The sequence below is a fragment of the Sarcophilus harrisii genome, chromosome 2 (assembly GCF_902635505.1).
Source record: "Sarcophilus harrisii chromosome 2, mSarHar1.11, whole genome shotgun sequence".
Lineage (NCBI taxonomy): Eukaryota > Metazoa > Chordata > Mammalia > Dasyuromorphia > Dasyuridae > Sarcophilus > Sarcophilus harrisii.
Genome location: NC_045427.1, coordinates 214383274 through 214399009, shown reverse-complemented (window position 1 = coordinate 214399009; position 15736 = coordinate 214383274). Strand labels below are relative to the sequence as shown.

The window sequence follows — 15736 nt, the reverse complement described above, 5'->3', positions numbered from 1 at the left end:
ATGAGGGCCAAAATTCAGTGATATGTTACTTAGACTATAAGCTGACCAAAGAAAGTAAAGTATAAGTTAACAAAGATAAAAATATCTGCCAAAACAAAGGATAAAAATCTTTAATGTAAAAATCAAAAATCTTTCTCATTTCTTAGAGGGCAAGAAAAATTGAAGTTAATTAAACATTTCATTTAAATTTATGATAACTAGCCATATTAGCTTTAGGTAAAATTCAAATTAGCATAAATTTTAACTTTTATGTTCTGTATCCATGCAGCTATGTTCATTGATATTCTTTGAATAATACAAATTTTATAACTATTTCACAGGATTTGGAGCAGAAATTTTGCCATTTTACATAATTATAAATATTACCTACATCTATGTCTTAATGGCATATGATCAGTCAAGTTTTTGATATATTTAAATCTGTGTTTTTGACTAAAAATGTAACATGTGAAGGAATGATAAGGCTATCCCCCTACCTACCTTAGTGCCCTGAAAATGTTCAGGAAATATTGGGAATTGAAAGTTGAAATTACCAAAAAAAAAAAAAGTGGGATAACTGTACTATTAGCTACACAAAATATACATATAATTATAGACATTATTAGTGGTTTGTCATCAATAGATTTTACTTTTCTTTTAGTTAGGAGGGATATATATTATCATGCTTTTATATTCATTACAATGGATTTATACTTCACAGTCCTTTGCAGCACTGAGGTTAAAAAAAAATGTAAATGACTGGATAGACTTAGCTGTACTCGGTGATGCTCATGAAAATAAGACAAAATCTCATCAAGACCATGTTCTCTCCAGCCAAGCTAATAGGCCTCTGGAAGGAATAAAGGGAAATAATGGAGACTGCATGGTTTTATGAAGGAATCTCATGGCACTGTGATTGTATGTCTTCTACATGTCTTTTTTTTTTCCAGGTAGGAGGAAAGATGGACGAAAATCGTTTTGTGGCTGTGACTAGTTCAAATGCAGCCAAGCTTCACAACCTGTATCCCCGAAAGGGTCGCATCATCCCTGGAGCTGACGCTGATGTGGTTGTGTGGGACCCAGAGGCTACAAAGTAAAACCAGACCCCAAACTAGTCTGAAGAACTTAAGAGAGGATAGTATTCTAGAATAAGGGCAGACAAAATGAGACTTTCACCCATTTTTGTAAACTCAGAGCCAAATGTGGTTTTTACATTTTTAAATAAAGTTTTATTATATTTTAAAATGTAAAACTTGATTTGGACCTCAGATCTAGTTTGTTTACAATGTTCTAGATCTTTTACAATGATAAAGAGGCTTAAAGCATTGATTGCATTCAATTCCATAAAAATTTTTAAGAACTCATCATGTTGGAGGCAATGTTCTAGATACCAGGGATTCAGAGAGAGATGATATAGTTCCTACTTTCCAGGATCCCACTATATAAAGAAATGCATGTGAATACCTATAAAACAAAAGAGAGTAGGATAAATGTAAAAAAAAAAAAAAAAAAAGTTAATCCGGGCAAGTTGTTTTAAACCTTTTCTTTAACTAACTAAAACTAATCAGTCTTTTCCAGGTGGATTATTTGGGGAGGGATGGAGGGCAGGGTTGGACTGGCCTCTGATTTCATAGTATAGGGAACTTTCTCTGTGGAGGTAGACCAATATCTTTTTTGTAGTCTTGGTGAATTGCCTACGACACTAAAAAAGTAAATGACTTGGCCAGCATCACAAAGCCAAGATATGTCATAGCTGATAATCTGTTATTCCCTGCTGCTTTCTGAGTGGCTGATTAGCTAAAATTCATCACTTGTTAATGGTTCTTTTATTGTATTCTTAGATCAGTGTGGCAATCCACAGTAACTTTTCTAGAATTTAATAATCCATATTAGCTCTGTCTGTAAAGTGTGTTATATTTTACCTGTGACATGCGCATCTCCCTCCCCACCCAGGACCATTTCAGCTAGCACTCAGGTGCAAGGAGGAGACATAAATTTATATGAAAATATGCGCTGCCACGGGGTACCTTTGGTCACTATCAGTCGAGGACGAGTCGTGTATGAGAATGGAGTCTTCATGTGTGCTGAGGGCACTGGCAAGTTCTGCCCGCTTCGATCCTTCCCAGATACTGTGTACAAGAAGCTGGTCCAGAGAGAGAAGGTAAGAGTTGGAGAGGGGAACAGGAATACAGGCTTGCACTATTTAGAGATGTCTGAGGAAAGCTCTCTGGTTTCTCATAAGTGCTGGTACTTTTATGCCAAATCCTTGCACAGTCTGCCTGAGGCTTTGATTGGCTTAAAGCCTTTTCTCTTTCATTCCTCCCTTTGCCAAAAAACAGAAAGAGTAGAAAATGTCAGTGGAGCAAAATGAAATTCAGAAGGAAAAGCTTTCCTGATTCTTCCAGCAGGAAAGCAAATGGAAATATTTTTAGCATCTATCCTTAGATGTCAGAATGGTGGGAAATTGCTGGTCCAGCCTCCAAGTAGGATTGGATTGATCTGAAACTCTATTATGAATTGTGGATATATCAGCATTAGATGGAGTTCTACTAAAAACCCGTGCTTCTACAGCATCTGAATTTATCACAGGAAATCTGAAACATAGATCAGCCCTGACTGTTACTCATACTCTTGACATCCAAGCTTTTCCCCTAAGGAATCCTGGCAGGCAATTAGATAGGCAGTGATCCAGAGAAGACTATGATCTCCTATATTGTTTAGGAATATAGAAGTGCAGTGGACAGAGTGCCAGATGTAGAATCAGGAAGACCTGAGTTCAAATCCAACCTTAGATACTAATTGTGCAACTCTGGCCAAATCACTTAGCATCCATCTGCTTCAGTTTCTTCATCTCTAACGTGTAGATAATAAAGCTAATAATAAACAGGATTGTTAGGAGATAAAAATGAGCAATTTTTGAAAAGCACTTTGCAAACTTTAAAGGGTTAGTAAATGCTAGCTGTTATTTAGGAAGAGGTTTAACATCGTTTTGAGTCTAGCCTTAAGTATCCTTATATTAATATAAATGGACAACTTTGAGTCCCAGGTACTTCGTGTCTTTCGGACATTCCAGGCTTGTCACATGGATGAGGGCCCTAAGGGACTGGAAGAAATTCAGTGAAAAAAAAATATTACTGAAGGCACTTTGCTTCCCTAAATAATCTGTCGTAAAATATAGATAGTAAAATATAAATTCAACCTAATGTTACTTTAAAATGCATCTAGTCTGATATATTCCTGGTACTTCCTTGTCTATTCTGCTAAGTGTCCCCCTGTGAGGCATTTGGGATCACTTATTCTTTTCTCTAACTTCTGTCCTCAAGCCCCAATGCCCATAACCCCTATCCATCAGAGTATAAGAGAGCTCCTCTCCCCACCCACATATTGAGAAGTCCCTTGTTTCAGGGGGCATGAAATCCTTAAAAACAATTCATCCTCTCCTCTCCCCCAACTTCTTTATCTGCTTCTTTATTTTACTCAGAGTTGGAAAGGACTTCAGTGTTCATTTATTCTATGCTTCACCTTTCAATTAGTCTTAGTTCTTGTTTTCCCCCATTATTCTCTCACTAGTTCAGTGCTTAGAGCATACTAGATTCTCTGGGTTTGGGAGGGGTATGGGTTTGGTCCTCTGGTTTCTGGATATATGATACCCAGAGACAATTCCCAGATAAGAGTCAGGAAAATTGACCCAGCTCAAGAGTCTGATACTAAGGATCTGCAGTTCTTAAATATAGGTTTCCATTTAAGTAGGACTAGGCAAGAAAAAGATATTTGCTATTCAAAACAAACTCAGGGAAGATATTTTCTTGGGCATTTCTTTTTGAGTATCTACATAATTATAAGTCCTAGTTGTCCCCAGACAAAATTTTTCCTCCATCCCCAGCTCTAGAGTCAACTCTGGGTTACAGATTCTATCCAGGGGCTTGAGTTGGAAGGAGATTCCCACCCCAATCCTCCTAAGCATCTGGTATTAATCCCTACTTCTACTTATTCATGATCATAAGAATCTCTTTACCAGGAAGCTGGTTGATATTATAAATTAAAAGATATGGATTTTTTTTTCTCATTTCAGGGGATGAGGCATTTTGACCACATTCTGTCTGATTTTTACTCTAAATTCTCTTTTTTTGTTTTTTCAAAACTTTAATAACTAGTTAACAGGCCAGTAGCAGTACTTCTTTACTGATTAAGTCAACCATTAGAGGCTGATCATCCTTAATTCTACCCAAAAGATTGCCTGAATGGCTGTTTGAATCCTACCTCAAAATCAGTCATCTTTTCTTCCTTATTTATATAAGTTTTTCCACTGAAAACTTAATTTTCACAGAATTGCAGAATTGCAAACTTAGATAAAATTTCAGTGGCCATACTAGCCAACCCAAACTCAAAAGAAATCCCCCATTATAAAACACCCCAGTTATCCAGCCTCTGCTTGAAGACCTGTAAGAAGGAGGAATGCATCACATCCTGGGGAAACCTATTCCAATTTTGGATAGCTCTAATTGTTAGAAAATTTCTCCTGATATAAAGCCTAAATCTGTCTCCTTGTGCTTCTGGCTCTAGCTCTGGAGCCAAATCTTGTATTACTTTGGCCAAGAACATTCTGATTTGATGCATAGACCAAGGAGAGAAGAAAAGGTTTCCTATGTTCTCTTTGGGATGAAATGGATGGCCTGTCTGCATGATCCCTCTGACCAAATGTCTGAGGACTTTTATTCTTGCCCCCACGTTCAGTCTTTTAGTTTTTTTCTGCAAAAAGCTTTTCATAGAAATGATAAATTTATTGTTTTAATCTATACCTAGCTTTCTTATGCTGAGGGGTTAGTATGTTAGTGACAATAGTATACTTGATTGATAATAGAAAATAGTATCTTTTTATTCAACAAGCATTTACAACATGCCTACTACGTATCAAGCATTCTATTAGACATTGAAGATACAAAAATGAAAAATTACTGGCTCTCAAGCTCTTATATACTTTTACCACCAACTGGATTTCTAAACTCCCCATCAGACAGGCTTGAGCTCTAGGGTACTTTGGATTGTCTATTGTATAGCAGAATTCTCCCTCCTGTTACCGGAAAATTCTCTTGGTCTACAAATTTATTGTACTCTCTGAGTACCCACTATTGTATGATGCTTAGATAGTTCATATTATTAATGAGGTAGGAACATTATTTAATTTCAGTGGATGAATTTCCTATCTCGTTTATGCAGATCTTCAATAAGGCAAAAGAGAAAAGTGAGACTAATTCTTTGTACCAAAAGATCAAAGCTCTCAATAATCCTATATCCTGAAAGTTCAGAATGTTCTCAAACACTCTTTTAAGAGCCAACAAAGATGAAAAGAAGAAAATTAATACCATATCATCTATACAAAAGAAGTTTTTGGTTGCTAGGAAGTGCACATTTGAAAATTGAGGATATTAAATCCGAGAGCAAACAGGTAGTCCCCATCTATGATACAGTGCTGAGTCAAAGACAAAATATAATAGGCCACAACACAGGATCTAAGAGGTATTTCATATTGAGCCAGAAGAGTAATGCAGGATATTAACATTTGTGATATTCTAGATAACCTCATCAACATTTGACAATGATTCTATGAATTCCTGTACTAGGTCTTCTCTCTCTCCCACTCCCATATTAGCCAGGTAGTGTGATCAAAAAAAATTGGGAAAAATATTTCTAAAATATTCAAGTTCACATCTAAGAATGCTTCATAGGATTTCTAATGAAAACTCAGTCCCTAACATTACCTCAATAGATGATGATTCCATGAATAAAAACTCATAAAATAATATTTGGTAAAAAACATGGTCGAAAGACTATGAAAGCCATGGGAGACAATGAGTTGAGGGAGAACCAATATAGCATGAGTTGGATCTCCAAACCCAGCTTTCATCCATCTAGCTAGAAAATATACAAAAGTCTGCCTGACTTATTTGGTTGATTAGTCATCCATTATTTCATAAGTAGGATAAAGCAAATGCTTAATTACCTTATACCTCAGGGCTAACATAGGACCAAGGCCATTATGTACCCTAGACAAGGTCTGAAAATTGCACTTGTGTTGTTATTCCTCATGCTCAGAAGACCAAAATGGTATCACCCATTGGAGACAAGGTACAGTGTATCCAAATGTGGTTGATCAGAACTATTCAAGCTCAGAAGAGTCTATCACAAATGGGATTCAGATAGTCCATATGAGACATTTAGAGTGGAGATGTGCAAATTTGCCAGCTCACAGGCCTTTTGAACTACTGCAATACTGCCTTTGGCAGCTAAGCATCTCAGTGCACAGAGCACTGAACCTGGAGTCAGGAAGACTCATCTTCCTGAGTTCAACACTGGACTCAGAACCCTGGGCAAGACCCTTGACGCTGTTTGCTTCACTTTTGTCACTGTAAAATGAGCTGGAGAAGGAAATGGCAAACCACTGAAGTATCTCTGCACAGACTTTGAAAGATTGTGGAAAATTAGAAGGGTCTGGAATGTTTGTGTCCATGGAGTCACGAAGAGTCAGACATGACTTAACAATTTTGCTTTGTTGTTTTTTTCTCACATAAAGCCTAAATGTTCCCTTTGAAAATACCATCTATTGCTCCTGGTTTGAGTTTTCCTATAGCTAAAGTGAACAAAACAAACTACTACTACTTGCATGTGACGGTCCTTCAAATTTTTTTATTCTTTTGTCTCCTGATAATCTTTTCTTCTCCGTACTAAACATCTACCCTTCATTTTATCTATTTGTGCCTTCAAAGCCTTTCACCATCCTATCAATAATTATTGATCCAGCTGCTGTCTTCCCCATTTTTATGAGCTTAATCTGCAGAGGTGTTGAGGTCTGTAATCACTCAGAAAATTTCAGCCTAACTATTCACGCAGAAAAAACTGAATGTCCATTGTCCAGACTTATCATGTGAGCCATATCAATCTGTGTCTCTGTGTGTATAAAATCTTAGACAGGCACTATGGCTTGACTCTGAATTGAACCAAGAATTCTATTGCTTTTGGAAAATCATGCAATGCCTTTCATGATTGCAAGCTTCTCCTTGAAAGAAGACCCATCTTTTTATATTAATAATTTAATAATCTTCTCATGATTTGGTATAACCACAAATCTTCAATATATCACAGTCTCCAGAAAATTAAAGTCAGAAGCCACCCAAAGAGCAGTGAAGAGGGTCAATGTGACTAGGCTGCAACATATTGCCAATGAAGACCTGCATAGGAGAAGCTGTATATAGAGAGTTAGCAGAATGATGGATGTTTGTAAAAGAGAGAGAGCTGGTTATGTACCCATAGGGAAAGATAGCCAGTGGATAGCGAGTATGTTCCATTTTTATCTATATGATGTCATGATACCTAGAGGAAAGGCAACAGAAAGCTAAGTGGACATATCTGGAGCATTTTAGGAGAAGATACAAACAAGAATCAAACAGAATGAGAAGACATAGATAGGTTGCAATCTGTACTGTTAGAAAAACCACCCACTGACGTCAAAAATTCTTCAAAGTGTTTGTCAATTTCCAAAGTTTCTGTTCACCAAAGTCTTTGAGCTTTATTTAGTTTGGTAAATAATCAGTGGAAAAAATTTTCTCAAAAGGATGGAATGAGAATGTTCAGTGAAAACTGCTAATACAGCTCATTTGAAATATGGAATGTATCAAGGGGAGAAGAATAGAATTAGGTGAGGAGAAAGTCCATGAGATATAGAAGTGTCAAGAAGACAGTGTATGGCAATCAAAATGAGACGCAACACTTCCTGTCTCCCAGAGCAAGAATAAACAAAGAAAAAGGATAAACACATGAATGTCTTATTCTTGTGAACTCTGAGGAATGAGATAATAAGTTGAAGCTGATGGATTTGAAGTGGTTACTGATACTTAAACAATAGAGTGTATTTTGAAGGCTGTTAAAAAGTAAAAATCACTAAATTCAAGGACCTGTGTTCAGCTGGGTATGCCCTGTGTGCTGACCTAGCACCTCTTTTGTGTCCAAGTAAGTAGTTCCACAAGTTTCTGTGACCAAAAGTATTAGTAACTTGCTGGACAATGAGTTTCGCAGAAGTGAGTGTAGGATGGTATTCAGATGATAAACATATTGCCAATGACCTTGAATTTTTCCCAGTTTGGTAGAGCTAGCCATATGTGTATTCCATTAGCATTGACTTTCAGAGCCCAGCTCACCTCCATACCATGGTCAAGCATCAGAGAAAGGCTGTTAGATGAATTAAGGATACTGAAAAAAGACTAAAAATTGGGGGGTGGTAATTGTAATCTAGAAACAATTTGGGGGAAAAGGATGAATATTATTAGGCATAAATTTTATTTTTCAAAGTTGCTATTTTATAATCTCCAAATTAGTCATCAGGCTCTACATAAACACCACTTCTCTTAAGAACAAGGCAAATGACAAGAAAGCAACTTGATACATGGAGTTGATTCAGGAAAACAAAAGTGAATATTTCTATTACTATGGATTTAACCAAATTCCCTATTATAGATGAGGCATGACAAAAATATTATAATGATAATAACTTTGAGGTCTTGAAAAAAAGTTTAAATTATATATTCAATATACTCTTGTTAATAGGGCTGGGAAATTTGAAATAAATAGATGTAAACTTACACCTAAAGCATTAATCAATTATTCCCCAAAAGCATGATATATCATAACTGATTTATATGACTGAGGGACTATTAAGGAGTATAATATTAATTATGAGTGATTTTAGAGAGAGAGAGAGAGAGAAGGAGAGAAAGGGGGCACTTCTTAATGTGTGCACATGCATAAGAATTATTGGCTGAATTCCAATTTTAGAAATTACAGCTAGCTAGGTGTTCTAAAGAATTTTTGAACAGGCATATATTATACAAGATTAATCTTTGAAAGTGTTAATAATAACAGAAGCTTGCATTTTTAATTACAAAATACCTTCATAAACATTAAGAAAGCTCTCGGGGGGGCAGAAGTCTGACTTTCTTCCAAAGAAAACTTGCTTTTCTTCTCCTTCTCTCCCCTGACACCTCTTATCTCAAGCTTTGACTTTGGAGTCAGCATTCTAGAAGTCAATAGAGAGCACATAAGAGGGTGTGATAGCTTGTCAAGTTCCATATCTGCTTCCAGCATCTGGCAGAGCCTTGTTTTTATGTAACAGTATTCAAAGGAGACAAGTTAGTTATTACTGATATTTATAGCTACAAGAGTCTCATCCAGCATCAGCACCTAATATGATACCATAGAAAAGTCTTAGATTCAGAGCTAAAAGTCCCAAATTCAAATCCCAGCACAGTACACAGGGATGTTGTACCCTGATGCATCCTTCTTTCCTTTCCGCCCCCTTTCTCTCATTTGTGAGTTCCTCCTTTGGTCTCTGTCTTAGGGAGGGCCTTAGGCCAACCTGCTTCTGACTTCAAAGATTTTGCTACCATGTTTCCTCTACTCCTCAGCAGATACTTTCTCCATTCCCTACCCTCAGCTTTCTAGATCCTTTTTATGTGTTTTCTTCTCTCATTAGGATGTAAGCTTCATGAGGGCAGGGAACTGTCTTTTTTCTTAAATGTGTATCCCCAACGTTTAACAAAATGCCTGGCACTTAATAAGCTCTTAATGAAATGCTTATTGCCTCTTTTCCCTGGCTGACTCTGTGTGACCTACTTTGTATGACTTTAGGCATCCCTTTTTTGGACCTCAATTTCCTCATCTGTAAAATGAATGGGTTGGACTAGGTGACCTTTGATGTCTATTCCAGTCTAAATTTGTGTTTGTGTGTATGAGAGAGGGTGACTGGATTTCAGTGATTCCTGGGGACCAAGAATCATATCCCTAAATTTGAGGGCAAAAAAGAAAAAAAGCCTTAACTCTGCATCCCTAAGTTATGTAAAACATAAATACAGTACCTCTCCTGCCATATCCTTAGAACACAAAGTAGTATGGACCCTGTACAAAATATGTGCCTAATTTCACCCCCACCCTAGGAACCTGTTTCACTGAGAGCACAGGAAAGGATGGTAGACTTTTTGGCTACGTAGTATAAGAGAAAGTCAGCTTCACCTGTCTATGATATTGGATGCTTCTAAGACTTACAGGAAAATATGATACATTAATATTTTTAAAAACTGTAGTTTATAATATATATTTTTAATGAGGCCATTAATTTTTCTCTTCTCTACTTTGTAGCAATTTTGTAAGTGTGTTTTCTCTTGAGGTCTCTTACATAATGCTTCTCTGTACTCCTCTGGCTAAGATGGTCATCCCTTTTTACAATTGCAAAGAAAAGAACCAACCAAATCATTCTAATTAATCATTAATAAGTTAGTTAATCTAATTAATTAGTAAATAAGATACAAGCTTGGCTTATTATTTTCACAATCTAAATTTTAAATGCTGAGTGAATAAATTTTTCTTACTATTTGTGCTTCTATAGTGGGAAAATAGGTATTCACCTATATAAATCGTATCTCCCCACCTCTGCAGCATGGCAAATTTTCTGAAAAAATTGTTTATCTCTTTGGGACAATACTTAAAATCAGTGTTGTAACACAATTCAATTTGGTAAGCATTTATAAAGTGCCTTTTGTGTTTGAGGCCTAGTGTTGGTTGCCAAAAATAAAGTAGCCTCTATCTTGGAGAAATTTAAATTCTGCCAGAGCAAGCTGGTGGGGCATGATGTGGAAAAAGTCTGAAGAAAAACAATAAGTAGACAGATAAGTAAATACAAAATAATAGGGTGGAGAATGGTCACTAACAACTAATGGAAGTATCAGGATCAGAAAAGGCCTATGGTAAGAGACAGCCCCAGAGCTAAGCCTTGAAGGAAGCAAGAGATTTCAAAAGGGGAAAGCAAGAAGGGATAGTAATTCAGACATGAGGGATGCCTCACTCTAAGGCACAGTGGGGGGAGATGTAATATTTATGTAAGCACTATTTCCATAATGAAATTACAGTGACAATAAGCATTTTGGATATTAGGCAAAAGGAATGTGTCTGAACTACCATTCATTTTATTTGGTTTTAATTATTCTGTATTATCAGTGTTCCTTAATGTCTCCAGAATCTATATTCCAGTAACCAGGGGTGCCTCCCCTGTTTCCTTGGCTATCTCCAGTGTTGGAGATGAGCCTGAGGCTTTCTTTACACACACACACACACAATTCAGGGGCACAAAAAATAATTCTTCCTTAGAAATCAGAATGTATCCTTTGGTCTCGAGGTGAGTGTAGCTACATCCAGTATTCTGTGGGCCACCAAGAATCTCCCTGGAAGAAGCCCTGAGTCAAACCACTTGGCTCTGATGGTGTTGTCTTTTTTTTTTCCTCCCCTCCCCCCTTTATTAGAGCTTAAAGGTTAAGGGAGTGGACCGCACTCCCTACCTGGGGGATGTAGCTGTGGTTGTGCATGCTGGGAAAAAAGAGATGGGAACTCCACTTGCAGACACTCCCACCCGGCCAGTCACCCGACATGGGGGCATGAGGGACCTTCACGAGTCCAGCTTCAGCCTATCTGGTAAGAGCAGGGGCAGCACAGTGTGGGGATCTTCGCTTGGGCCCCAGGGGGGTGGGGGGCAGGGAGTAGGGAGGGCAGAGGGAAGAGGCCAAACTGATGCAGTTACGTCAGGTAGTAGGACACTGCCTGAGGTACCTGTTCATCCCTCCCCCACTCTCTGGAAGCAAGTGTTAGAGTAGGAGAGCAGGCTAGGATACTATCCGATTTGTGCCTAAAGAGTTCCCGGGAGCTAATTCCTTTAATCAGTGTGGCCACTGCCTTCTCTGCAATTTACAATCTTAAAATTACTTGGGACCCTAAGAGATTAAGTGATTTGCCCTCCATCATGCCATTGTGGATCCAAAACTGTACCAGAACCCAGGTCTTGTTGCCTGTGAAGCCAGCTCTCTAACTATCATACCACTTTGCTTCTCATAACTCTGAAGGAGCTAGGTGTTAACATTAGAGGAACGCTGAGATGAGAGAAAGACAGGGAGGGACCTTTTGGACACATCCAAGATCACCTCTCCTGAGACTATCAAGTTTGAACCAGGATTTAGCATTTCCCACCCATCAAGTCTCCACCTCTTTCAATCTACTTGAGGCTTCAATATATAGCAAGTTCTACTCTAGTAATGAATTAGCACCTCAATGTGGATTTATCCCTGTGGATTCTGGGAGCCCACCTCTAATTCCTCCAATACACTTTGTGGCTCTTACCTATTCTGTAGGATTTTTTATTTCTGATTTCCCCCCCCCTTTCCCTAATATCTTATTTCTGATTTTTCCCCCTTTCCCTAACACCCATTCTCTCTCACTCCCCTCTTCTCTCTCCCCTCACTCCCCCCACCTCTCTCTTTCCCCCCTCTCCTTCCCTTCTCTCTCTCTTTCCTTCCCTTTCTACCCCCTTCTCTCCCCTTCTCTTTTTCTATTTTCCCCACATACATCATTTTTCAGTTTTCTGTCCTCCTTTAATCTTTTAAACTTTTTCCCCTGAGGCAATTGGGGTTAAGTAACTTGCCCAGGGTCACACAGATAGGAAGTGTGTTAAGTGTCTGGAGGCAGATTTGAATTCAGGTCCTTCTGACTTCAGGGCTGGTGCTCTATCCACTGCACCACCTAGCTGCCCCTAAACATATTTCCTAGATCTCTGTTGAAAAGATGCATTATTTTTTCCTTTTCTTTTTCTTTCCTTATGAGTTCCAGTTTCTTTTTTTATCTTTCCTCATAGTCTCTCCCTAGCAGCCTGTAAAATCTTGGGGATCCTTGGAGTAGCTAGGTTCAATTCCAGCATCTTTCATTTCTTCAAAAAGTGGGATTACAATTTGATCCCTGAGCCATGGGCTGCTTCTTGGCAAAGATAGTGTCCTCATATGCTCTGACATTTAATAGCAACATATGGATAAACTGCTTCTTGCTGGCAAGTACAGAGATTTTGGAGTTTATAAAATGTGCTAAGACTTCCAAATTACTCTCTGTTAAGAGGAACTATATCATCTCTCCCCTAAAAAGGACAGTGAGCCCCAATCTCCCAATGTTCTACAGTTAAATACTTGATTCATTTGTAGAATCTCACCAGCTATAACACCATGGCAATTGGATTGAAAAAAGATCTGATACACCAACTCATGAGTAGGAAGGGCCATTTATTTTTCCTTTTAAAAAAATATTTCTGTTGATGTTTGTTGTCTTAATTTAATATATTTTGAGCTAAAAAAGGGACCTCAGAGGTCATGTAGTACAACCCCTATCTCAACGGATGAGGAACCTGACTCTATTTGCATCCTAGTCATTTGCCTTTTAAAGAAATTTTTACTTTTCTTTTAGCCAGAATTTTTTTTCTCCCAACCATCTCTGATCAAAGGGTATACACAGCTTAGTGACTGATCATTTTGTGATGAATCATAGTTATTTCCCAACCACCTACAATCTATACTGAACCCTTTCTTGTGACAAAAAACAATTTAAATAAAAACACCAAAAGTAGAGAAACCTTGTCTGACAGTGTATATAATATTCTTTCTTAGTAATCCCTCTCCCACTCTTCTGAGAAGGAAAAGGACTGTTTTAAATTCTCTCCACTAGAACCTCTTCAATGAGTTTTCCTATTACTCAGAATTCACCTTTCTCGTGTAATCATTGTGTATTTTGCTCTCAGAAGTAGGAGTCTTTAACTTCTACTTTCTATGAATTTCCTTATTCTCTTAGTGCCTGCATACGGTCATGGAATTATCATGTCAAAAGTATGCAAAAGAATGCAGACATTCTTGCAGGGCAGAAATTTTCCATTGCTATCATTGTTCCCACCAGTTATGAGGAGTGGAATACAACATAGAAAAAGGAAGCCCACCCCTTCAGTAGTCTCTGGTGGGAGAGAGTGGGAAAGGGTACTTCGAGACTCAGAATGCTTGCACATTTGATAAGTTTCTTCTTACTATCATGCAGCCTAACTCAGGGTCTTTGGTATGTTGATTACCCATCTCCTCCTGACCTACCAGAACCACCAACTACTCCATTAATTTACATTAAATTAATTAATCTGGAATTGTAAAAAGCAAACCCTTCCCCATGCTGAACCACATATAGTCATATCTATTCTATCCCCAGAAGTAAATAGAACCTCTATCCTCACCTTAGCTTTCTGAGCAACCAATTCTCTTCTTTCTATGCAGAACTCAAGAAAAAAATAGTATTGCCCGTATATATCTAAAGAGTTCTCAGGGTTGGGGGTGGGGGGTGGAGATCATAGACAACTAGGAGAAGAGATCCATGAGGATGGTGAGAGGTCTAGAAAAAGATGCCCTACAGGAATTAATTGGAAAAACTGGGGATGCTTAGTTGAGTTTAAAACTCAAGAAAGGCATGAGAGTTGTTCTTAAGTATCTATAGGGCCATCATTGGAAGAGGGATTATCCTTGGCCACAGATGGTGGAGCTAGGAACAGGAAGTTGGTCAGAGGCAGATATAAGTTAGATTTCAGGAAAAGCTTCTTGACAATTGAAGCCATCTGGAAGTAGAATGGGCTGTTCATTATACCAAGGCTGGATTACCATTTATCAGAAAAAAACTGTAGACAGGATTATTTGAATATAGATTTTCTAAGAATCTCTTTAGCTCTTCGATGTTTATGTTTCTTCCCACCTTAAACTACCCTTTCCTGGCCTTCTCAATGATTTGGACATCAGTCCTGTGCTGGCCCCTTAAAAGTAGAACTCAGCTGGTTCCATTGGATTTCATTAATCTCTTGTCGTAACTAAGTCTTGTTATGTCTTTAGCCAGGGTCTTTGAGGTCCGACTCTTTCATTTCTCAGTACAATGAAAGATTTTTGAAATGAAAAGAAGTTTGGTAAGAAGCAGACGCTTTCCAAGAGAGCAGTCCCTGCCTGCTTTTAGACTTTTTGTATAAATCACCAGAATCCTTGGGTGCCAAATTCATACTAATATGCCCCCAGCCCAGGACAGATCTATAGAATATAGAATGGACTGTGCAAATGAATCAATAAGCAATTAGTACCTGCTCTGTGCTAGGCATTTTGCTATATTCTGGGAATATAAAAAAAGGCACTAAAAACAGAACAAAAAAAAACAGGCCTTGCCCTGAGGAGCTTATGGTCTAAAGACAGCAATCTGAGGGAAAGCATGGCGGTCTTGGACAAGGTTAGCAGAATCTCACTCTGTCCTTCTGTCCCTTACAGGTTCTCAAATCGATGACCATGTTCCAAAGCGAGCCTCGGCTCGGATTCTCGCTCCCCCCGGAGGCAGGTCGAGCGGCATTTGGTAAAGACGCTGACCAGCCTCCCATCTAAGGATGCAGCAGCAGCTAGCCAGCCCACCTTCTGGCCACCACTGCGGGTTGCACGGGGAGGCTGGGCCAGACAGTCCAACACCCTAGACGGCGGGAGGGGGGAGGGGAAGGGCACACAGGACACTTGGGAGCACTTCACATGTCTGAAACGTCATTCACTATGCTTTGAGCCAATCCTAACAAGCACTTTGGGACGATGCTCCTCTTGCTGTAGTCCTTTCCTTTCCTGGCCTCAGCAGGCTGCATCTGTGGGCCAGGGGGACCCGGCACTATGCACTGACTGCATTGCATAGGCAGCAGCCTCGCCCCAACTCTCACACTGGCCTCCGGCTGTTTGCTTGGCGAGGAAGCATCAGCTTGAACGGCCTTCTTCCTAGCCCGGCCAGCCGCTGTCCAGGGCACTCTGGCAGAAGTGTTTCAAAAGCAGTCGTCTCCCTCCCCCGTCCCAGGCTCCTCCCATCC

General features: G+C 38.8%; 1 protein-coding gene across 2 annotated transcripts in view; it reads left to right on the top strand.

Annotated features, from left to right (window-relative positions):
- DPYSL5 (dihydropyrimidinase like 5) overlaps positions 1-15473 on the top strand; it is a 103527-nt gene extending 88054 nt beyond the window's left edge. For both annotated transcript variants that reach the window (XM_031951407.1, XM_031951406.1), the window contains exons 10-13: positions 930-1072; positions 1933-2140; positions 11322-11490; positions 15165-15473. In XM_031951407.1, the coding sequence (XP_031807267.1) occupies positions 930-1072; positions 1933-2140; positions 11322-11490; positions 15165-15250 (606 nt within the window). In that variant the 3' untranslated portion in view covers positions 15251-15473. The remainder of the gene's footprint in view (positions 1-929; positions 1073-1932; positions 2141-11321; positions 11491-15164) is intronic.
- Positions 15474-15736: the final 263 nt, after the last annotated feature.